This window comes from Acomys russatus, chromosome 2 (genome assembly GCF_903995435.1).
Source record: "Acomys russatus chromosome 2, mAcoRus1.1, whole genome shotgun sequence".
Lineage (NCBI taxonomy): Eukaryota > Metazoa > Chordata > Mammalia > Rodentia > Muridae > Acomys > Acomys russatus.
In genome coordinates, this window is record NC_067138.1 from 24304460 (window position 1) to 24330372 (window position 25913).

General features: G+C 35.6%; 1 protein-coding gene across 3 annotated transcripts in view; it reads left to right on the forward strand.

Annotated features, from left to right (window-relative positions):
* Positions 1 to 25913, forward strand: part of Sntg1 (syntrophin gamma 1) — a 731705-nt gene that overhangs the window by 505167 nt on the left and 200625 nt on the right. The window contains exons 9-11 of one of the 3 annotated variants that reach the window (XM_051159373.1): positions 3508 to 3610; positions 12279 to 12361; positions 21668 to 21798. In XM_051159373.1, coding sequence (XP_051015330.1) covers positions 3508 to 3610; positions 12279 to 12361; positions 21668 to 21798 — 317 coding nt within the window. Of the gene's footprint in view, positions 1 to 3507; positions 3611 to 12278; positions 12362 to 21667; positions 21799 to 25913 lie in introns of those variants that run through there. The other 2 variants (XM_051159361.1, XM_051159367.1) reach the window with 2 other exon arrangements.

A 25913-nucleotide genomic window follows, 5' to 3' on the forward strand; every position in this document is an offset into this window, starting at 1 on the left:
CTTCAAACACTTCATCACGTCATAAATGGGGAAGATGTAAGGGTGAGCCAAATCAAAGCCTTGGATCTATGCCTGTGTGGCAGCTGAATTGGTCAGCCTGCCAGCTCCTCTGTGCCTACACCACCAGAACTAGCTGTCCAAGTGAGTGGTGAGTCCAACTCTCCCATGCTTAAGCCTCTGGGCCCAACTATTCCCAACCAACCTAGTGAGGAGAATGGACCAGCTCTCTGTTGTAGCATCTGGTGTGGGGTGGGGACCAGTTCTCCTGCACTCTTGCCAATAGGGACAGCTCTTCCAGTCACATCCTCACCACCAGGGCTAGCTCCCTAATGCTGCCCTGGTGATGGCCAGCTCTCATTTCCATTGGCACCACAGTATATTGGCCCAAAAAGGGTAGAGCCACATCAGTGTTGCCCTTGAACACTCATATGGCTTCGGGATACAGTACAGGCCATGGACATCAACCCAGACCTCAGCTGTAAGACTAAGGACCCAGACATGTCCCTCAGCAGTGGCACAGGTCTGGACTTCACCATGGCCTCAGGTGGCAGCACAGGCCTCTCACATCAGACTTTACTCCCTGCATTTGTATCTCCACCTCTTTATAGCACACAAACCACATTCTTCTCTTCTTCTCCCATGTTTCCACCACATACTTGCTCTCTTCCACTGAGCCCGCCCAGCAGAGGCCAGACCTGGCTCAGTGTCTCAGCAAATTCATTATTTAATGTTAAATAATATATTTCTAGATTAAATCTCATCTGATCAAGATGTATTATCTTTATATATTTTTGGATTCCATTTATTAAAATAGATGTTCACATATGTTCAAATTGCCTCCCTGTCACTAAAGCTTCAGATCTCTTGATCCTCCAGCACTATTTTTCTTTTCTTTAACCCAGGAAATGGTCTATTTATGTCTTCATACTTTTCTGTTCTTTGAATTCCGTTTTAATGTTTTTATAATTTGACATTTCTTTTCTAAGAGCTTATAATATTTCAATTGGTTTGCAACTTCTTGCTGGTTATTTTTTAAAATTAATTTACTTATTTGTTACCTTTACATCCTAACCATAGTCCCATTCTTTCTCACTCCCAGCCCCACCCTTCCTCCCACCCTCTCACTCATCCCCATCCCCTAGTCCTCAGAGAATGGAAACCCACTACCAGTCCACTCCAGTTCATCAAGTTGCATCAGGATCGATTGCTACTCTTTTCCTGTGGCCTGGCAAGGCAGTCCCACAAGAGGGAAGTGTTCAAAAAACTTGCAACAGAGTCCATGTCCGAGAAAGCCCCCACTCCCCTTACTAGATGACCCACATTACATGAGCTGCACATTGGCTACATCTTCTTAGGGGGTGTAGGGCCAGTCCATGCATGGTCCTTGGGTGATGCTTCAATCTCAGCAAGCCTTACTGGGCTCTGGTTAGTTGGCTCTGTTGGTCTTCTTGTGGAGCTCCTGTCTCATCTAGGTTCTTTCCTTCCCCCTACTTTTTTAACAACATTTCCTATGTATCTCCCAATCTTTGGCTGTGAGTCTCAGCATCTGTTTTGAAGAGCTTTTGGGTAGAGTCCTTCAGAGGACAATGCTGCTAGGATCCTGTCTGCAAGTACAGTAGGGTATTATTAATAGTGTCAGAGATTGGCTCTCTTCCGTGAAGTGGGTCTTGGGTTGGGCCAGAGATTGGCTGGACATTCCCTCAATCTCTGCTTTATCAGTTCTATATTTATCCTTGTTCATCTTGTAGGCAGGGTGACTTTTGGGTTGAAGTTTTTGTGAGTGAGTTGGTGTTTCTCTTCCTCTACTAAAAGACTTGTCTAGTAAGAGGTGTACTTATCAATATCAATGGCCCCTGATGCTATGAGTCTCTGCTAGAGTTTGCCTCATATCCTCCAGTCAGGGTAGGCTCCTTGCTGGTCATTATTAAGGTTATCTTATGGTCCATGTCATAGAATTCTAAGAGGTAGTTTACCTTGTGGTCACTTTTTTCCCAAATTTGTATTTTTTGCATAAATAATTTTATTTCATATTTGTCATCATTTTCTTTAAGCTAGATAATTGTTAATAAATATCCTATGTTTGTTTTCTATGTTCTTTTCAACAAGGGATTCATGGATCCTTTTAGACTATGTGGTACTGAGTTTACTTGTAGCAGTCTGTTCTGGTTGATTAATCTTTTGTCACTGGGAATATCACTGCTCTCTGCTGCTGTTATAGCTTGAAGAGATGAAAGAGCTTTCCAGATTGGCCTCCTGATGTCACTAATTAGGAAAGAATTGCTTCAATTGGAGATTTCCCTTGCTATGGGAGAGCAAGCTGATGTGGATTGTGGGCCTTACTTACCTTACTAGGCTTTTTCTTCAGAGTGGGATGTCTGGAGAGTCAGGATGAGAAACCTGACCTTTGTTGTTACAGTCTCTTTGGTTGGAAAAGAGGATTTTCAGAACAATCGTGAATTTCCAGGATGAATGTTTCTGAGCAATGTGTGTTTTTGTGTTTCTTTAACTACTTCTTAAAGATTCTTAATTTTATCTGTGGTTTACATCAAAGTTTAAAATCATACACACATTTGTGTAATTTGCTGCAACTACATTCAGATTCTTAGAATTCCTTTGGAATTTTTGTTTATTTGTTTTGGTTTTGAGACTTAGTTTCTCTGTCCCATACTTGCTTTGTAGACCAGGCTGGCCTCTAACTCATAGGAATCGCCTGCCTTTGCCTCCCTGAGTGCAGGGATCAAAGGCATGTACCATCACACCTAGCTTTTACTTTCTTTCTTAAATAGAGTCCATTGATTACTTTTTATTGTTTTGATTTTTAAGAAAACCAGAACTGTTTTGGTTCTAGCAGGTAAAACTAGACCTAACTATTCTATAATTTCAAGTGCTGAGAGTTAGTGCTGACACCAAATTTCTTTATTTTCTCAGCTCTTCAGAGAAAGGAAAATTTTAATCATGTTTTGAACAAAGGTTTGAATAAATTGATGCAGCTTTCTTTATAAGTATTTCTTTGGTCCATATCTGCATGGTCATTTTTATTTTACTAGAAAAAAATTAATCAATTTTACATGACAAAATACCCAATAAGCAGTCACAAAATTAATAGATATAATGGTTTCAACATTGCTTAACACCCGTCGTTCTGTAGACCTTGTAATCTCATCTCTAATGCTGCCTAAGTTTACCATAGCTCAGGAGGTGTTCTGTGGATGTGACTAAGAGGTTCTTAGCGCATCCTTTCAGACTGCAGTAGAAGCACACAAGGATGAGGAGCATTAAGTCTATGGCAGCACTGTTGAAGAAGTCATCTGTTTTACCTTTCACTAACTGTTTCTGAGCACAAAAAAAAAAAAAAAAAAAAAAAAAAAAACAAACAAACAAAAAAAAAAAAAAAAAAAAAACAAAAAAACAAGAAGAGGGAAGCAACCAACAATTCCCAGGATTTATAATTATAAGAAATTGTATGACCAATGATGGCTACATTATTCGAATCTTTTCTGTTTGCAGGTTCAAGTTCTTCGGAATGCTGGGGAGGAAGTCACCCTGACAGTTTCCTTTTTAAAAAGGGCACCTGCTTTCCTCAAACTCCCACTGAATGAAGACTGTGCATGTAAGCATTTGTAGAGTGGAACAATAACCAGAATATTGAATTTGCTCTTTCCCCCATTTCTTTCCAACCAGTAATTGGCATTTACTTCTTAAAATACAGTTGGATCTATTAGTACTTATATACTGCATGAAGTCACCAAATCATGGCATTCTCTTCTCTTGAAAGTAATACACACACACACACACACACACACACACACACACACACACACATATATATATATATATATATATATATATATATATATAATTTCTTATGTGGTGAAAATATTCCTTTCTAGTGATTTTGAAATCAACCACCTAATGAATTTCCACTAGTTGGTTCTCCACCTGCACTTAGATTATACTCACCTGCACTTTACTCTACCCATCATTTTACCATGCTCCATATGCTCCTTATCCATTCTTTTTTTTTTTATTGCTTTTGAGATACATTTATATTCAGACCATTTTCCCAATATTTAGAATTTTTGTTTCTATTGAGTCTCTCTCTCTCTCTCTCTCTCTCTCTCTCTCTCTCTCTCTCTCTCTCTCTCTCTGTGTGTGTGTGTGTGTGTGTGTGTGTGTGTGTGTGTGTGTGTGTAATGCATGGCGGAACTTTGTCTTAGGGCAAGATATTATTTGTTGTTAAGACTGACTAAAAATTCCATCATATTTGAACATTTATCAGCTAATGGACATTTTGTTGGTTCCAATGTTTTGTGATTGTCAATAAGGCTGTATTCCTATAAGTATCATTTTGAGATCATGCTTTCTATTGTTTGGGATGTGTAGCCAGAAGTGGGATTTCTGGTCATGAGTTGTCTGTGTTATGTTTTGAATACAAGCTATGGTACTTTCAATGGAACCACCACCATTTCACATTTTCACCAACATTGTCAACATTTCAAAAAAATTTTAATAATCTGTAATTATTTTTTGCTGTTATTTTTATAATAGGTATCATAAAAATTATATACTGATCTTATGGTTTTATATTTTAACTCCCTTAATCATTAGTGATGGATAGCATCATTGCACATGTTGGTTGTATTTTTGGTATTCAAATTTGCATGGATGTCATCTGAGTGCTGAGATATTTTCTGGCTTGATCTTGTGCAAATTTAGTGCATGCTGTGATAATTTCTGTGAGTCCTATATGCCTCTGTCCTGCTGTGTATGAAAAGTATAACTTTTTTGAAGTTATCTACTACCTCTGCCTTTTACAATCTTTCTGTCTCCTCTTCTGCACACATCCCCAAACCTTGAAGGGAATGACTTATTATAGGCATCATATTTATGAGTTACATCTGATGTCTTATGTTCTTTGTACACTGATCAGCTGTAGGTTTCTATGTTAGTTGTTATCTACTAGAAGAAAAAATTTCCATAATGAGGATTGAGCAATGTATTAATTTAATGGATATAAATATAATTAATTAGGAGGTTGTTTTTACTGTTATCTCCACTTACCAGAATATTACTAGGTTTTACTCAAACGCCCTTGCTATACCTAGCCATAGGTTCTTGAACTCACTAGAATTCTCAGACATGGGTTTCTTTTCATTGAGTAGGACTTACTAAGAACAAAGGGTGGTTGTCCACTCATAAAATTCATGCCAATATTGCACAAGCAGACATATTTCCAGAAAGGTCTTATTGAAGGGTGTATAGCTTTACCACAGGATTCACATCTGCATGAGATTTTTTTTCCTTTTCTTATAGTGAATATAGTATCTTGAAGAACTATAAAGACTAAGCAGTAGGGACAAAGATTCAAGTAGAGTATCAGCTACATTTCTCCATGTTCTATATCACAGAGAAAGTGGTATCTTCAGTAATAGTCTCACGATACAGTTCTGGGCAGGGGTAAACAGTAGTGTTGGAAATAGCTTAAAATGTTTCAGAGAGGGTCTCTGAGACCTCATTGGCCAAGAATGCACAAAAGATGTAACCCATTCCTTATACCAGGGGTTTTATTTGGTAACATATGACAGCTAACTTGAGCAGTGTTTTATCATTATAGAGTGACTCTATTATAACATGTGTGTGTGTGTGTGTGTGTGTGTGTGTGTGTGTGTGTGTGTGTGTGTGTGTGTGTTTAAGCTAGGTTTCTTGTTGGCTTTCTCAAAAGGACCCTAGTGTTATCCATCCCCTAGTCCTTCCTCTACCATTTCTTCCTATCCTTCAACCAATTTAATTCTTCCTTTTCTGTTTTTCTTCTTTCCTTCTTTACAAGACTACTTGTTATTTAAATTTTCTTGAGAGATCTCCTATACCTACAAGGAGATAGCTGGATCTGGGTATTCCAACTGAAACCCTTGTGTCCAAATATTTAGAGAAAAGATGCAGTGGTTGTGTTTCTAGGTTTAAGTTACCACACCAAGAGTGGTTGTTTCTAGTTTCATCCATTTACCTGAATATTTCATAATTTCATTTTAAACAGCTGTTATTCATTTTATAAATGCATCATATTTCATGTATGTGTGCATATAGGCTATTTCTCTTTCCTGGGTATTTTGAAATGAGAAGCAATGAACATGGAGAATCTAGTATCTTTGTAGCAAGATGTAGAATCTGTGTATGTCCTATTGAGAATATATTATATGTCCTGGCTTACAATTATATTTTGTTCTTGAATTGTTGTTTGATTTGGGTATTAGAGTAATACTGGTTTTGTAAAGAGAATTTGGAAATGTTTTCCTGTTTCCCATTTTACAGAATAATTTGTGGACTGTTGATGTTAGTTGTTCTTTGAATAAGTGATAAAATTCTGAGCTGAATCTATGTGACCCAAAGCTATTTTATGATACTGATTATATCTCATAGTATTATGTATGTATTTAAATATTTTCTTCAACTTGATTTAACATCAGTAGGTTGTATATATCCATAAATTAATCTATATCTTTTAGGTTTTCTAGTTTGGAGGAATACAGGTTTTGTACAACTTTATGATTCTCTGAAAATCTCAGATTCTCTTGTGATATTTCCCTTTTGAACTATAATTTCCCTTTTGAAATCTAATTAATTGAGATTTTTTTCATATTTTCCTTTGAATAATTTATTTTTAAAGTTTGCCATCTTCTTTCATTTTTCATAGAAGGCATTCTTTATTGTTTTCTTGTATCTTCTCTTATATCAATTTCATTCATTTCAGCATTGATTTTGAAAACTTTTACCATTTATTCTTTTGGGGTAATGTTTCTTCTTTTTAAAAAAATTATGAATATGAGATATTTCAATATGTTGATATAAACACTTAGTTCTGCAAATTTTACTCTTGTGACCCATAGTTTTTGGCATTTTTTGTTTTAATTTTAATTTAATTCTCATAATTTTTTATTTTTCTTTTGACTTATCCTTTGACGTAGTTTCTATTCAGAAGTGTGTTGTTTGGATTCCATGAGTGTGTGTACTCTTTGCCATTCCTATTAAGCACACAGAAAGATAGTTAATTTGATTTTCATCTGAAATTCATTGACTAATTTTATGACATAATCTGTTAACTAAGAGAAAATTAATGTTCACATGAAAAGACTACTATTGTTGATGGAGTGGCTTTTTTCAGTGTTTTAAGTCAAACATAGCTATAGGACTGTTCAAGCTCAGTTTTAGTATGTTTTTTCAGTACAATTATTCTTTTGTTTTATCCATTATTAAACTTAAGTACTAAATTTTATGTTATTCCTATATTAATTTATTTTTATTTTAATTCCCATTAAAAGTAAGTTATATAAACAAGAGAAAGCACAGTTGAATTTACTATATGTGATCTGTTTAGATGCTATAAATTATTTAAGAGGCCTGTGTTTGACTAGCATATGTGATGATATGATTTAGATTCCAAGAAATACAAACTTACATAAATCCAAAACTTTTACTGTCCAATGAATGTAAAATTTAGTTTGTAGCTTTATTATCAAATAAAACTGTATTCCTTCACAAGTGCTTTGTTTTTATTGTTTCATTATAAAGTTCCAAGCTTTATAACAATTAGAACAGGTTTATAAGTATAGCTTTTGGTTCTTTTAAAATAACTTCATAACTAAGAATACCTGATATATGATGACTTGAAGACGTTCTTAAAATGGTATTTATTTACCCATTTATTTGTCAACACAGGAAATGTTGTATTTTAAATACATTTGTATTAGTGGCTACTGATCATTCATTTTAAACTGAAGAATCTCATCATTTTGCAAAATTCAAAGCTAGTGGAGATTTTTCGCTCAGCGTTTACCTAAGAAGATCTGCATTTCTACATGCCTTTTTATATCCTTTTCTAGATATGTTTTTCTTGGTTGCCTTGTTAGCCTCTCCTTCAGCACTTACTATTATGTTATATTATGTTATGTTATATTATATCATAGTTGCTCTGATTTAATTTTTTTGTTGTCTTTTGAGACAGGGTTTCTGTGTAGCCTTGGCTGTCCTGGACTCTCTTTGTAGAACAGACTGACCCCAAACTCTGAGAGATCTGCCTGCCTCTGGAGTGCTGGGATTAAAGCATATGCCACCATGCCTGGCTTCAGATTTCAATTTTGAAATGTTATTATTATAACATGTAGGCTCTAAGGACATCTATGCCTTCTTCTGGAACTGCCATAATATATTACATTGTGGATGTATATAAGATAAGGGATTTTACACTTCCCTCTATTTTTATTTTTGCTGTTTTCTTCTTCATTAGTTTCACATGAATATGATAGAGCTCTTGTCTTTGATCTGTCTTCGCGATAAAATCTGCTTTTGAAAAAAAATATATCCCATTTTCAAAGCAATTGCACAATCAGCTTCAGTGAAGAGATCTCCATTGCATCTATTATCCTACCTATGAAGATTTCTCAATTTCTCTGAACAGTTAGACAGTATGCCATTATAACAAGAATCTGAGCTCTTAGTTTTTGCTTGGCCTCTCAAGCTTTCTAAGAGCTGATCTTACCACACCCTGTCAGATGAGATGGAAATATGCCACTTGAACTGGGGTGCTGGATACATGTTTTTTCTTTCTTTTCATTTCAGAGTGAAATAAAAGTTAGGCCATTATTTCACTACCATCTGTCAGCTTGAGGAGTGAGCTCTTGCCCACGAATTGTCATAGCTTTCTTTTTACTCCAGTGTAACTCTCTTTGTCTTTAAGCTTGCTCGAGGTACCAAGACTTGACTGATTTCTGCAATGTTCATTAAAGCCTTTGGATTTCCTATTGTTACCAACTTGGTTTCTTTGGGAACAAAATCTTCCTTTCCGTGTTGTTGATCTATATAAAAGATGGTATATTTGTAAAATCTTTCCCCTCAATACTCCAGGAAATTATGCAGCTTGTGTCTGTTCTCCATAATCTTTCCCATATTTATACTGGTTAGTTTTATGTCAACTTAACACAAGCTATAGTCATCTGATTTTAGGGAGCCCGAATTGAGCAAATGCTTATAGAAGATTCAGGTTGTAAGCACACATGCCTGAGGGGTATTTTTCTTAATTAGCAGTCAGTGGAAGGATAGCATTTTGGATGGTATCATCCCTGAGCTGGCGGTCCTGAGATTCTATAAGAAAGCAGAATGAGCAAGCCCTAGTGAGCAGGCCAGTAAGCAGTGCTTCTCCAGGATGTTTACATTATCTCCTCCCTGCAAGTCCCTTACCTATTTGAGTTCCTGTCCTGATTGCCCTTAGTGATGGACAGTAGTGTGGAAAGAACATGTGGAAAGTAATGTAATGTAATTCAATGTAATAGTAGAAAAACATGTCAATAAAACATGGGAAGAAACTTGAGCAGTCATCTTATGAAATAAAATAAGAAGACTGTGACCATCCATATTATAGGCAATAATTATCATTGGTCACTAGAAAGTGTTACAATTCATAGTGAAGCTAACATACTCAATATAATGCCTGGAAAAAGATTGTCAGCCATTATCTTAGTTAAAGTTACTATTGATGTGATAAAACACCATGAGCTACATGATCCTTTCCTTGAGTCATGTATAACAAATTCTCATTTTTGGTTTGTTTGGTTTGTTTTTATACATTTTTGGAGGGGTTCTAGGTAGCCTTGGTTGGCCTGGAGTTCTTCTGTAGACCAGGCAGACCTCAAACTTACAGAGATCCGCCTGCCTCTGCATCCTTGAGTGCTAGGATTACAGGCATGTACCACCCAGTCAGCTCAATTTCTCATTCTTAACATGAAAGATTTTTTTTTTAACCTGGGAATATCTTTTTTGGGGGGTAAAGTTTTGTTTTTATTGTTTTGTTTTTGTGTTCAAATAACTTGATTAATGTACACTCTTGCTGCTTTTTGGCATGTGTGAATATTGATTGACGTATCCTATGTAAGTAAGTAGTATTTGGCAACCTAGAGATTTTAGGGTTATTTACCTACTTTGGTCATAGAAGATTGATTTTATATTTCTGTTTCAATTAAGAATATATATTAAATAATTTCTGATGCAGAAGTAAAGGAATCACTGTGTGTGTGTGTGTGTGTGTGTGTGTGTGTGTGTGTATGTGTGTGTGTGCCTGTGTGTTGTTTAACCTTGGTGTTTGGACCTAGTTTTGAACAGTTTCTTACTTTCTTCTACCATTACTGTATGTGCATGTTTTCACCAACTCACAGTGCTGATTATTGTGCCAATAGAATGTCTTTAATTCACTTCTATAGGTTGTTTAACTATAATTATAATTCTCATATTCAATTAACTTGCTCTAGTTTTCCTTTTGCTTTTGTTTTTATTTATTTCAACAGTATTTTGATTTAATTCATAATGATTTGTTACCCATATTTTATTTAATGTATGCATTTTTATTTATTAGATTAAAATATTTAATTGACCAACACATAAAAATATGGAAAGCTTCATGAATTTGCATGTCATTTATGTACATTTTCCAAGATTTATTGTAAATATTTTAAGTATCATTTTCCAAGTATCTATTGTGAACACAGAATTTAGACTAATTTTATATGCTGAAATTCATCATGATAGATGACAATTTTTTTTATTCTTTAATAGAAATTATTGTAGAATGGAATTGTAATATTATTTTGCATTACTTTGTTTCTTGAATGAATATAACACTGTCTATAGTCATATTTTGTAAACATTGACCAGGTTCTTTTCATCCTATTCCGCACTTCAGTGAAGTTATTGATTTATTTACAATAACTTACTCCTCCTATATTTTCAGTACTTGCTTTAGTATCTATTAGCCTTCTGTAGTAGCCTCACTTTTATTTCTGGTACTTCTAATTTGTACTTTCTCCTTTTTTTCTAAGTAGTTCTTACATTTATTTTATAACATTTTTGCTTATTTAAATGCTGCTTCCACTATATTTTTATGACACAAGTAGGCAATTGAATTTCCAGTTAAATTCTTTTTGTGTGTTCATTTATACATTTTCTATATGATATTTTAAAATCCATGCTCAGAATTTGATCTTTTGCATTTTTACAAAACAAGAGTCATTTGATAATATTATATTTAAATCTGTAAATATATTCAGTATAAATTATGTTCTAAAAATAAAAATGAACTTCAACTTCAAGTGAAGTAGCAAAATATAGTTTAAATATTTAAAAACAATTATTATTTATTCTTCTTTTGTGGGTCTGTATATTTGTAAGCTTGTATGTAAGTGTACCATGAGCTTGAAATACTTAGAAAGGTATAAAAGGTCATCATATTCCCGGGAACTGGCTACGAGTTGCCATATGGGTCCTGAGAACTGAACCCAAGTCCTCTGCAAAAATAGCATGTGCTTTTTAAACATTGAGGCATCTCCTGACCTCAAACTACAAATCTCTGCATTTGGATAATGAAAAAAAATTAGTCCAGGTGAATGACTTCTTAGCGGAAAAGAGAAAAAAAAAAAAAAAAAAAAAAAAAAAAAAGAAGAGAATGAGTTTGGATATGTCATGTTTAGAACTAAAGCCTTTCTAAGAAATCTTATGCTTAAACTCAACTGTGAGCTTTACAAAAATAAGTGGTGGTCAAATACATTAGAAACTCCAACAAAATAATGCCTGGTTACCTTGAACACTTGTAAGTCAAGGCATGTATGCTCAATCCATGCCTCTAACTGTTTCTATGCTGTGACATCCTTGAACATTGTGACTCTAATTGTAAATCGTCAGTTTTTAAAATGATATATGTTGCTACATTTCTCATAAGTCTTGAATACATATTTTTGCCTTGTGATTTCACAAATTAAATAGGATTGATGAATATTTTTGAAAATATGAATACACACTGAGGACACATGTAAAACTTCAGTTTCTACTGATAGCGTTGGTCCATACTTTGGATGGAAAGAGAGAATTGAGCTTTGCAGACTAACAAAACATTTCACTATTAAACAGCTGGCTAGAGGGGTTAGAGAAATGGCTGAGAAGTAAAGAACACCATGTGTAACTCCAGTTGTTCCTCTGTGGCTTCTTTGGGCATGAGGCATGGAAAAATAATAAAATACTTTTAAAGAAAATCTGACGTTTTTGAAATTCAAAATAGGCTGTTTTACTGTACCAAGACTTATGAACAATGACATTACTTGCCCAGATATGGCTTTAGCATAACTTAAATTTCTTAGTATTTTAATTTCTAGGTTTATATATTATTGAAAATATTTGAACAAAGTCATTCTATAACAGTGGACATTTTAACCTGTGAGATATTATGCTTTTGTCTCCTACAGGTGCTCCAAGTGACCAAAGCAGTGGTACCTCCTCTCCTCTTTGTGACAGTGGCTTGCACCTCAACTACCATCCAAACAACACAGTAAGACAACTGGCCAGAGTCGACAGTAATAAGAATAGCCTGAGAGCAGAATATATCTGTATTTGTGTTTGCTAGCATTGATGTTAGGTCTAATTTATCTGATGAACCTGGAGTCCTTGATTACTTCACCACCCTTTAAGTGATAAAACAAGCCAGAAAGAAAAACAGGCAGCCAGTTACTTTATGTGACATTCTTTCCTTTAGGCCGGCATTATTAAATCCTCTGGAAGTGCTGGAGACTTTGGAGTAGAAAAGATGGCTCAGGAGTCACAATATCATGCATCACTTCAGAGCACTTCATGCCATGCAGAATTTCATGAAATACATGACTTGATCTTTATCACTTTTATTTTGATACCTGTTAGCTAAATATAGCCATTATTTGTTAATTTTTGCAATATTTATGTATATTATGGAATTACTGCAAAGGGAGCAAGTTTAATTTATACATTATGACATGGAACAAAGAATGTTAACTATATGTATACTCAAAAAACCAAATTTAATATTAATTTTAATTATTTGCATTTTAATGTTTATTTTCTACTTACTCTTTGAGTATATTGGTTATCCTTATTAAATATTTTTGAAATGTCTTATTTTAACACTTAAAATATACACTCTAAAGAAAACTTTTCTGATTACGTGTAGATTCCAGTATCAATTAGCACAGTTAACCTGCACCACAATTTAATATTTCTTATCTCCAATAAAGCACAATTCATTCTCTATTAGAAATTGTTGAATAATTGCCAGCCCAAACAACTTTTGTTACTTCTGATTACATTGACATTATTCTACAGCTGGATGCCATAGGTTCTCAGGGTACCTACCATAGACCTTTGTTTGTTTTTTAGGAACATTCTTAAGAGCAATGGCTATTGATGGAAATGTAAAGTTCTTATCAAACCAACATATTTGGATATAATTTATTAAATATTACTTTAATTTTATTTAAAAAATTTTTTTCACTAATGCTGAAAACTCAAAAAACACAAACCCCAATATCCTGATGATACCAAGATTTGAGTGACTTAAAACTCTGGTTTTCCAGTGGGGGGAAAAAACCTCACACACAGCAGCAGTGATCTAACCGACTCCTTGTTTTATATGAATGCCTTACATTGCCCAGTTAACAGCTCTCTCTCTCTCTCTCTCTCTCTCTCCTCTCCTCCTCTCTCTCTCTCTCTCTCTCTCCTCTCTCCCTCTCTCTCTCTCTCTCTCTCCTCTCTCTCTCTCTCTCTCTCTCCCTCCGTGTGTGTGTGTGTGTGTGTGTGTGTGTGTGTGTGTGTGTGTGTGTTTGTGTGTGTGTGTTGCTTGGTTGGATCCAGGGCCTTAGGCAAGGGATTTTCCACTGAGTTTCCCCAGCCCCATTTTTTAAATTCACATCCCCTCTTATAAATGATTACTCAACATCTTTGGCTAAATTTATCTTTTTTTGGTGCTCAATATCCTCCTTTACTGTTCTGGGGGATATAACTATCTGTATCTTTTCATAGATGGCAGCTCTTTTCAGGTGTTTGTCTGAGATTCACAGACCCCTGAGTCCATGCATGCTGTGTGATTTGATAGGGCAAGGACCAAGACAGGCCTCCTCTGGATGACCAACAGAGGAAATGGAACACATCTTTACCAAAATGTTGCCTGGGTTATATGTTTTCTCTGGCCTTTAAGGTTTTCTTTGAGAATTCACTCACTACTTGTAATTACAGAAGAATATCTGTATAAGTTATATTCATAAGAAAGAAAGAAAGAGTATATCATGTATTTCAGAACTGGAGAAAGCTGCTTAGTCATATTCTTTATTTTTTCCATTTATTTATTTATACATTCGTTTATTTGTTTGTTTACATTATAGCTTGATTCCCATCCTTCTCCCTTCTCTCCTCACAGACCCACCCTGATGCATCTCTGCCTCCTTCCTTCTTCTTCTTAGAAAAGAGGAGGCCCCGAAGGGTACCAACCCACCCTGGCATCTCAAGTCAGGACTAAACATAACCTTCTTCCCCTAGGGCCTGTTGAGGCAGTCCAGATAGGAGAAAGGGATCCAAAAGCAGGCAAGAGAGTCAGAGACAGCCCCTGCTCCTATTGTTAGGAGACCCACATATTGACTGCAGTGCACATTTGCTGCATATGTGCATAGGGTCTGGTGCAGCTCATGCTTGCTGTTTGGTTTGTGGTTCAGTTTCTGTGTGTCCCCTGGAGACAGGTTAGTTTGCACTGTAGGTCTTCTTGTTGTGCACTTGACCACCCTGGCTCCCTCTGCTTTCTTCCCACTCTTCCACAACACCCCCTGCCTATTGTTTGGTTGTCAGCCTCTGTATCTGTTTCCAGGAACTGCTGGGTTGAAGCCTCTCAGGAGACAGTTACAACAGGGTCCTCTCTGCAAGTATAACAGAATATTAATTGGGACAGGAATTGGGTCCCTCCCATGGGGTGGGTCTCAAGTTAGGTTAATCATTTGGTTTGACATTCCCTAAATTTCTTCTCCATCTTTATCCCTACACTTCTTGTAGGCAAGACAAATTTTGGGTTGAAGGTTTTATGGGGGGAGGGTTGGTGTCCCCCTTTCTCCACTGCAAGTCTGGTTACAGGAGGTGGCAACTTCAGGCTCCTTAACCCCAGGCTGATAGGAGTCACAGCTAGGGTCACCTTCATAGACTCCCAAGAGCCTTTCCTGTCCCAGAGAGAACCTCCACTCCTTTCCATTCTCTTTCTGAGTCAGGTTTTTAATTTAGAGTTTGTCTAAAGTCCTTGTAGTCTTTTTTAGTAATGGCAAGTGCAGAAGTCAGAATGAAAGGTTTAAAGGAAGTAATAATCATGACTTGATACCCTATGAGCATATACAGGGGGAGGTAATCCCCCTCAGGAACAGTCATAGGGGAGGGGAATAATGGAAAAATGGGAGGGAGGGAAGAATGGGAGGATACAAGGGATGGGATAAACATTGAGATATAACAAGAATAAATTAATAAAAAAATAAAAAAGGGGAAAAAAAAAGAAATAAAAGGAGGACATGACTACTCCAAAAAAACAAACCAAAACAAACCAAAACAAAAAAAAACATGGTTTGTTTTTAACTCATTCCATTGCTTTATATGAAAATAATGATAACTCATTCTTTAGAACAGTATAATTAGAGCATAATAATTACTTCTAATTTTGCAGTTGACTGTTTTCAGCATAGACCATTGTATGGAATTCCAATATCACATGCCATATATATTCCATATTGCGATAGGTTCACTCACAGTTTTTTTTAATCATTTTCAGCATTAATATATTGTTACATTTGCTGGATATGTTGATATGTTCTAGTATATTGAAAGCTCATAATACTGATGTAAAGAAGAAAATTCAACATGCAAATTCAAGCAAAGCACGTGTACCATGACAAAATGTGTGTTTCCACTAAATGAAGTTTTGCTGAACACTGCAGAGGTACTTTATGGGGCATTATAGGTGAATAGTCAATTATGGTTTCTGATACCCAGATTTTAAATCCAGAACAATAAATTAATATCTAAAACCAACTTTAGTGTAAAAAGAAAAAGAACTAGAGGGCTGTAAAATCTCTGCATATGAATATAGTTGAGATCTGAAAGTTGGGCCATGACAAAGCAAATGTGGCTCTGTTCCCCTTGGGGGCATCTGCTGATTCTGCCATCAAACCCGAGTGATGCTGGCTCAACCTAATTCGCCTTCTATGCTGTGAATAAGCTTCAGCATAGGAGGAGAGGCTAGAAACTCTCCCAACTCTCAGATTTAGTTACCATAACTAGTATTTAAAAACAGATTGTACAGAACTGCAGTTTAAACATCTATATATTATATTTAAACATTTTTAAAAGATTCATTTATTTATTATTATGTATACAATGCTTTGCCTGCATGTACACCTGCAGGCCAGAAGAGAGCATCAGATCACATTACAGATGGTTGTAAACCACCATGTGGTTGCTGGGAATTGAACTCAGAACCTTTGGAAGAGCAGGCAGCACTCTTAACCCCTGAGTCATCTCTCCAGCCCCAGTAACTGGATATTATTTTGCTGAAAAATTCTTTCTGTATTTTATGAAAGCACTTAAAACCCTCAGGGAATTCAAACTTAATAAATGAAATTTTAGTTGCTACTCTTATATGTCTACTTTTTCAAGAACAAAATGTTGCCAATTTCAAGGACACAAATATCACTTAATATTCTGAGACTGTGTCTCTTGAGCCAAACTCAGATGCTGACCACCCCTGGAGGTGAGGTTCCAAGTTCAGTGGAAGATGCTTACACAGATATCAGATAACACAAATTTGAAAACATTTTCCTCAACCTTACACCTCAGAGTCTGCTTTCTGTGCCAACTCCTTTTTAAAAAGTGTCTGGACTGGCATTTTCCCCAAAGACAGTTCTATTTTGGCAATTCGATTGTTTTCAGAGCTGGTATCTGATTTGTATTAAGTGTTGAGGAAAACTGTGTTGTAAAGCATGCATTATATAAATGCTCCCTTGTTACATGCAGTTAGTTAATATTTTAGACAATATTCTTGATATTGCAGAGTAAGTTTCTGAGAAACATGCTTCTCAAAACCATTTAATTATTGTTTTCTACCACTATATATGTTACCATAAGTAATTGATAATTATTAGCAAAAGAATATATGAAATATGTATCTTCATGATTAAAATAAGCAAAAATTATTTTTAAATGGTTTAATTATTCAACAATAAATATGATTTATAATATGGTCTATATCTGGCCTGTTCATTTAAAAGTTGAAGTTGTGTGTGTTTCATATTTTTTACAAAGAAGTATAAAATGAGATTGCCTTTTCTATATTAATTTATAAATTATTAAATTCCAATTGTAACATATTTTCAGATGTATGAATCCTAACAGTGCTATGTAAATATCATACAAATTTATTAGCTAACATCATCCTCAATTACACATTACTTTAACCATTTAATATTATTTTGTATTTCTATTTTGTTTATTTATAGAAAACAATAATCAAAGGAAGTAGTTACTAGTCATAGAATATGGAAAATCACTGTTAAATAATCTACCAAAATATATTATGAAAATTTGAAATAATCAATGAAAATATCTGGATCATTCTTTTCATCTTTGAAACACCTGCTTTAAAGTATTAAATGTGCTGTGACAGATGTGTGTAGTGTGACATCAAAGAAGGATTAGTTAGAATGAAGGAATGATCCCTGGAGGTCATGGAATGGATGGGCTGGCCAATGAGTTTCTTAGAAATTTCCATGCGCACGGAATTGCGCTGTCCTGATGTAGGCTTGAGCACCCATGGCATGTAAAGGATGTATTGAATCGTACCCATTCTTTGGCATTGTACCTATGACTTCTGACAGTAGCACAGTAGATGTATTGACATGATTAACTGGGAAGCTTTTTTGGACAGACTATGCCACAAAGTATAGCCATGTTCATATCTGTGATTTTAAATGACTCGCTGCTGCTGCTAAACACAGTCTTTGGTATTCACTAATTAAGATGAACATATCTTTATCTTGAAAAAAAAAAAGACACAAAATACTTAAGTAATGCAGAGAAAATATTATAAATGATAATTATAAGCAGCAATGGCAATATATTGTGAGGCTGTCAATATTTTATAGCAAGATATATTTAGAAATAAGTTTGTCAATTACTAAAATTGTTTTTCCTCTTTTATTTATTCATTCTAATCCCTCTCATGTTGACAGTTATTCGTTTTTAAATTCATAGCCTCATTTTCTATGCTACATACATGTGCACACCCACACATGTGAGGGGGAGACAGAAACAGAGAGACAGATTAAGGGAGACAGAAATAGAGATAGAGAGCGGAGAGGCAGAGAGGCAGAGAGAGGGAGAGAGGGAGAGGCATACATGAATACATTCAACCTGTTGAGTATGTTTAATGTTGCTTGTTTTTATATGATTTCAGGGATGACCCCTTGATATCAGTAAATTAATTGAATACATCATCATTATGGTAGATTAATTCTCCCACTTTCAGCATTCCTTAGTTGTGTATATTTGGGGGACGTATAATCTTTTCCAACATTAGCATGTCTATATTGTCATTGTTAGGGCTTGACTAAACAACCACATTGCCAAGGTTTCAAAGTTGAAGGTTCCATTTTATTTCCAGAAGACACTATATATAGGTTTCCAGATCCTTTTGCTCTTAGAAATTTTTTTTTGTCCCAATTTTTTGATGGGGCCTTCTAGTCCTTAGAAGGAGTTGTATTGTAGGTGAATTCACTGGAATTGAACAACCCATGACTAGTTTTTCTATATATTGTGCCAGTTGTTGTCTGTAATGATCTTTATATTTAAAAAAACTTCTTTGATAAGTGATGAAAACTACACTTACCTGAGAGTACAAGGATGAGCATTTAGAATGTAGTTAAGAGTTGTGCTCATTTATGAGACTGATGTTCTCCGTATTGCGCTAAGAAGGCACTGATGAGTTGTGCTCATTTAATGAAGTAGCAGCAATATGTTCTCTTAGATCCATGGCCTAACTAGCCCTAAGCTCTTGGCTAGAGTTCAAGTACTAGGCATTATTTCCTTCTTGTTGAGTGGATCTTAGACAGCTTTTGGTTATAATCAAATGCTATTAGACAGCTTCTGGTAACAGCCAAAACATGAGCTCCATTACCTCACCTTTAGAGATAGCTTGTCATGCTGTTTGCTGTGGTGGTTAATAGGTTTCACAGCTGAATAGGACTATTGTTTGCTTTCCTCTATTGGAAGCTTGCATAAAACCTGGTATCACAAATTCTACAACTCAGAGAGGAGGTTTTCCAGTCAGATACAGCTCATGTTCTCTGAGTGCTGTGTCAACATGGGCATGTATTCAGCAAGAAGGACTTGATTTCAACCTCTGGAAGGAAAATAAGGGAAACAGTCATTTGGACTCATCAGATTAACTGTTCAAATTGAGTTCTTATGTCTAGTGCTGGTGTTCATGTCAGATGATCTATGACTATTCTGAGAATAGTATCAGCCTGGGTAGCAATGTCAGTCCAGGTAGTATAGTTCCATTTTTAGTGTGTGTGTGTGTGTGTGTGTGTGTGTGTGTGTGTGTGTATGTGTGTGTGTGTTTGTGTGTGTGTAATTTTTTTAGAATATATAGTATTCTAATCTGTTGGCTATTTTGAGTAAATATATAATTTCAATTAGCTTTTTGAAGAGAGTAGAAGTAGCATGAAGCATGATGCTGAGTTATATTTTAAGCATTTCTCTGAGTTTCCTATCTAGAATCTTACTAGTTGTTAATATTCTTCCTGCCACTTTGTAAAGGGGACCAATTAGACTTTTGAAAATAGAAATGGAGTAGTTAGTTGGTAAATTTTGGATTCTGACCTGGAGGAGTCTAGTTCTGCTTTAGTATGTAACACCTCAAACCTTTGTTGTTTTTATTCATCTGACCCTTTTGTCATATGTAGAAAATAGGTGGCATACAGCCTAATATATAAAGAACTGGCCCCACATCACATGCTGATATGAAATGGCATCCCATAGCCTATTGTAACCTGATGGCTAACAACCAACAAAAAGATTCTCATAAGAGAACGTGTATCCTATATATGAGGTTCGTAAGTCACGGGCACATCTGGGTAATTTGCCACTCTTACTTCCCTGGTACTTTAAGCAGCTTCATAGATTTAATACCTTATAAATATTCTGTTTCTTCTTAAACTGCAAAAATTAGTTAATAATGTAAGGTAATCCTTAACATTAATTCTACAATATAGTTTCAAGTATACAGTATATATAGGCAACAAAGTCAACAATTCTCAGGCCAAACTGAACTGGACATGTGACTAATATTGGCTCGTGATGTTGACAGCCAACAAAGCTTCCAGCACATCTGAGGGGAAATAGAAAATGGGAAGGCTTATTCATTCAAATATATTTTCTTCAATATATGAGGGAAAATACTACTTGAGCTACTGGCATGGAAAGGGAAAGCTTATGATGCCTTGATCCTAGATAAGGAACTGCAGGTAACTAAGGAATGCTGAGAACAGGAGAAACAGTTGTGTTTGGGAACGTCATTCCAACTGCTTATCTAACACCAAATGGTCAGCCCTGAGAACATACACATTCTAATGAGATCATATAACCTGAGCAGGTTGTATTCATGATACATGTATTATGAAATGCATAATTACACACACAGCAATTAAAGAAAAAGTGGATATGAATTTGAATGAGAGAAATTTAGGGGGTATACAGAGGAGTTTTAAGGGAAGAAAGGAAGAGGAGAATTATAATCTCAAAATTAACAAAAAGTATTTTTAAAATCTGTACCTAAACTAGAAGCATGTATAATTTTAACTCGGCAGTCATGGCCTTGTTATGACATGAAAGCAATATAAAAACAACCTAAACATTTTGAAACTGAAATGAAAACAATGATCAAGACTTCCATATTTGACCACTTGCTCTTGGTGGGGAGGCCTGATAGCTCTCAGAAAAAGAATAAGCAGGCTACCAAGATGATAGTCTATGACCATATGGTGGGGGAGGAGGTCCCCTTCAGTGACAGACCTAGGGGAGGGGAATAGGGTGACAGGGGGAAGGAGGTAGGAACAGGAAGGTAAAAGTGAGAGGGATACAATTGAGATGTAATCTGAATAAATTAACTAAATAAAAAATACAAAAAAACAAAGCAAAACAAAAAAGAAAGAAAAAAATTGCATGTGTATCTCTGGAGAATGATGTCCTTAAGAATTTAATAAAGCATATGTTAAAAGGTTTTAAAAAAAAGACTTCCAGCAGCAGGGTGTTCTAGATTCATATGCAAGACTGTCCACTAACTCAGAAGTGTTTACAATATTCATAATGAATGTGATCAGGCTGCATTTACACTGTGGCTTTTAAAAAGCTATTTGCAAGTATGGTGGTGTTCAGATCCTTGCAGGCTCTCAAAACTCTTAGTCAATTAGACAAATAACTCTATTTCCATGAGATTTTTCTGTTGCTTCCCTGTGGTGGTAATTTTGCTCATTTCTTCCATTCTTGAACTGATTCTACTCTGTCACACTTTCATGCTTTTCTTCCTCATCATCCATCATTTTCACGTGTTTTCCTGGTGAGTGTTTCTGAGCCTTCTTACAGAGTTCTGCTAATAATCATGTTTTGAACTAGAACTCCGGGTTTAAGTGTGGGGATTACTCAGGCCTACAGTACTATTCAAAATGTTCAGAAAAAAATTTCCATCCCCCAGTGGTAAGTCTGAGAACACACGGAAGCACAAACCTTCTGAACGTATTGCTTTTTTCAGGACACGCTCTCCTGCTCCTCGTGGCCCACATCTCCAGGCCTGCGGTGGGAGAAGCGGTGGTGTGACCTCAGGCTCATTCCCCTACTGCACGCCCGCTTCTCCCAGTATGTGCCCGGGACTGACCTGAGTCGGTGAGTCTGTTTGTAGGTTCTAAACTCTAACTAGAGGGAGGCCTACGCTCCAAGTTTCAGCATGATGTGCCATGTCATTCTTATTATAGCATGTTTTTGAAAGCACAAAAGAAGAGTCGCAAAGGAACTTGATGCCACTGCTGAACCTCTAGAATATGATAAATATGGGGACCAAAAATAATGGACGTCTTGGCTCTGTTATAAATGATTACAATGGATCTGACATGTGTAATACTATATTGGACTTTATATTTTTCTTGAGTGAATGTGAATAAATTGTTTTATTTCCAATGTAGTGGTATAGCTTATACATTTATCCTTTTGAGTGGTGTCAGAAACTAAGCCAGGGCCATGAGTGGAGCCCTGGACCTCTGTAGCTTAGCATCTACCATTCTCCCATTTTTAGTTTTGTAACTAAGTGTGACTTTACTTTTCATCTTTTTATCATAATAAATATTGCTAGGGATGTGGAATGAGTTGTTTTTCAATAGCATAACTGGGGCTTTGTGGATCTCTTCTTTCCACAGATTTTAAATCAAAAGTTTCTACCTTTTTCCTTGAGTTATTTTGTTTGTTTCTTGTGTGCCTTGGTTTGTTATTTTGCCCCCTGCCCCCCTTTTTTTTAGTTAGGTGTCTTAGGGCCCAAGAAATCTCTTTGGGAAGAAGGCTTTTTGTCTGAAACCCCTAATCAGCTCACACACACACAGCTGGCAGCTACTCACTGGATCAGGCAGGCTCCCAAACTGAACTCATGGTGGTCAATAGCTCCTTCAGTCCTTGAGCTTAGCAATGTCATTTATGTAGTTTGTGGCATTCCTGTGTTCAAAGCATCTTCTAGGCCCACCAAAGGATGGATAAGATAAGGAAACCCAGGGGAACTGCCATCTCATAGAACTGCCCTTGGCCAAGTGTCTTCAGTTGTCTTAGGAGATCTCAGAAGATTTGGCCAGTTTTTCCACCTCAGTATTTAAAATTCACTTGTATAGATAATCATGTCTTTCCATCAACCAAATAGTATTTTTAAACTGTGTACTAAATACGTGTATATTGACAGTTTTCAAAAGACTTAGAGATTTTAAGTATTTTTTTCAATTTGGATTTCTAGCATGATTTCATGCTAAATAATTTTAATCCTGTGATATTTGTTGAATGTGAATATTTCTCAGAATGTACATTACTTGAAGAAATATTCACCTATTTTTCTTGTTGTTTGTTTCTTTGAGACAGGTTTTTCCATTAGATCTAGCTTTCCTAGAACTCTCTGTAGACTAAGCTGGCCTTGAATTCACAAAGATCTGCCAGGCTTTGTTTCCCCAGTGGAAGGACTAAAGGCCTGGGCCAAGACTTCCCAGCACCACATGTTTTTACAAAAGCAGAGGTATTTTCATTTTGCTACAAAGCTCTACATATTTTATCTTGAGCATATTCATTTATGAGTATTTTGATATTCTCCATTATTAATGATGATTCCATTTATAGATTGTAGGATATAGACTGGCTGAGTTAGAGTCCTTCATCTTTATGTTACATATATTTACTTCTATTTTTAGTTTGTTTGAATTTGCTCTATATATTTAATTTTAAGTTATACAACACAGAAGATTTTAATTTCTTATTTATGTTTGTCAAAGTTCTATGTCTGTTTTCTTTCCTTCAAATGTATTTTATCTATATTATAGTGATGTTAATTACCAGATTGTTATTAATTGTTAAGCGCCTTTGTATTTTTCTTTCTTTCAATAATTCTGAGTTTTCTAAAATGTCTCTCCATAGTTGCAAATGTTTTAATGTTAATTTGTATTTTGTTTTGATTCCAAAAGAACAAATTAAATTCTTTATCTAGAGTATTTAGTCTAGTTGCTTTAAATTTAACTAATGAAACAATTTTTATATTGACTATTCTAATATGTTCAACAATAAATACTATTTTTCTGGTTATATTGCTTTTGTTCTGAATTAATTGTGGGATAGCATTCAGTTTGAAGAATGGTACATAAGATTTGTTGTACCATTAGCTGTTTATATAACAGCTGGCAAAAAAATGTAGCATGATTTCATAGTCAGAAAAATGACATTAATAGTATCTGTATTCTATTTTATTTTGCGTGAGTATCTTAACTCTATGGGATGGTATTAGCTGTACATATTCCTATATGTACAAGTACTGTCAAGACATTAAACTTCTCCTTCTTCCTATGAATTACTGCGGTCTCTCACAGCATTCTTGCATCCCCTATCACTACTATCTTTATGGTTTCTAAGCTCCCAACAATTGCAAATCTGTTCTTTGTCTCTATTATTTCTTCATTTGGGTACTATTTATTAATGGACTCATTTACCTTCTTGCCTTATTGGGTTAGATATTGCTTAGTATAATTTCCTGGAAATTTATTAAGGTATCTTTCATTTTTTTAACTGTTCAAACACCCTCTATTTTTCCCTCTCAAAATAGTTTTAATCCCTTTAAAAACCAATTAACTTTTTCAGGTTAGTTCTTTCTTTCTTTTCCTTCCTTCCTTCCTACCTTCCTTCCTTTCATATCCCAATCTTAGCTTCCCTTCTTTTTTCCCCAGTTCCTTCCACTCCTCTATCCTCCCATCCTCCCTTTTTCCTCAGAAAATGGGAGGCTTTCCATAGATACCAACTAGCCTTGGCATATAGAGTTGCAGTAGGACCAGGACATATTCTCTGATTGTGGCTTGACAAGCCAGTCTAATTGGGGAAAAGAGATCCAAAAGCAGCAACAGAGTCAGAGACAGACCCTGATCCTGCTGTTCAAGTTAAACATGAAGACCAAGCTGCACAACTGCTACATAGATGCTGAGGGCCAAGGTTCGTCCAATGGATGCTCTCAGTTGGTGGTTCAGTCTCTGTGGGCACCAATGGGGCCAGGTTAGTTGATTTTTGGTTTTCTTGTGGTGTTCTTGACCTCTCTGGCTCCTTCAGTCCCTTGTCTCTCTCTTTCACAGGATTCCTCAAGCTCCACCTAATGTTTCGTTGTAGGTCTCAGCATCTGTTTCCATCAACTGCTGGGTGAAGTCTCTCAGATGACAATTATACTAGGCTCCTGTCTCCAAGTATAGCAGAATTTAGTTAATGGAATCAGGAGGCATGGCTCTCAAGCTGGGCCAGACATTGTTTGGCCATTCCTTCAGTTTCTACTTTATCTTTATCCCTGCACATCTTATAGGTAAGACAAGTTGTAGGCTGAAGGATCTGTGGCTGGTTTAATGTTCCAATCCCTCCATTGGAAGTCTTTTCTGGATACAGGAGATAGCTGTTTCAGGTTCCATATCCCCCATTTCTAGGAAGCTTAGCTAGGGCCACCCTCATAGATTCCTAGGATTTTCCGTTGTCCATAATGACCATTTTTAAGAACTTAGGATTTTTTATGAACTTACGGTAAACAACACAAATGGTATGAATAGTGACATATATACATATATTTGAAAATTAACAATTAAAAACTGGCTGGGTGTTTTGTAACAGTATGTCAAGTCTTTCTAGCATCACCCTGCTTATGTAGCTTCCTATTACAGGTTAGTGAGTTCCCTAATTCTCAACATCATTGCCAGAACTTGGCTTGTCCTTGCCTTATTCCCGGGGATGTGATGACATGCCTCCTGATATGCACATTCTAATGAAGTTAAATATCTTTTGATTATATATATCAAGAGAAAATTTCACTTTAATGAAATGTCTGGTTTAGGCTTTGCTCCATTGTATATTTGCTAAGTTGTTTGTTTCTACTATTTACCGCTGTAAGCCCTAAATATGGTCAAAAATGTTCCTTCTCTGAAAAATTAAACATAATAATATATTCTATTTTTCCATTAATTTTAAAAATAATTATTCATACTACTTAATTTTCTCAACATTACACTGTTGTATATTCATATATTCTTTTATTGCTATTTTAAGTTGGGCTAAACTAGACACAAGCATGGCTCTTTAGTGTAATATAATACATCATTTTCACTTTTTTCTTGGAAAACTGTAGATATTTAGCAAACTGAACTCTGAATTTTTCTTGACTTTTCAATATTTTGTAAAAATTTAATGACAGATATTTCAGTTTACTCAAGACATACTACTGATTTCGTAAGTCTGTTTAT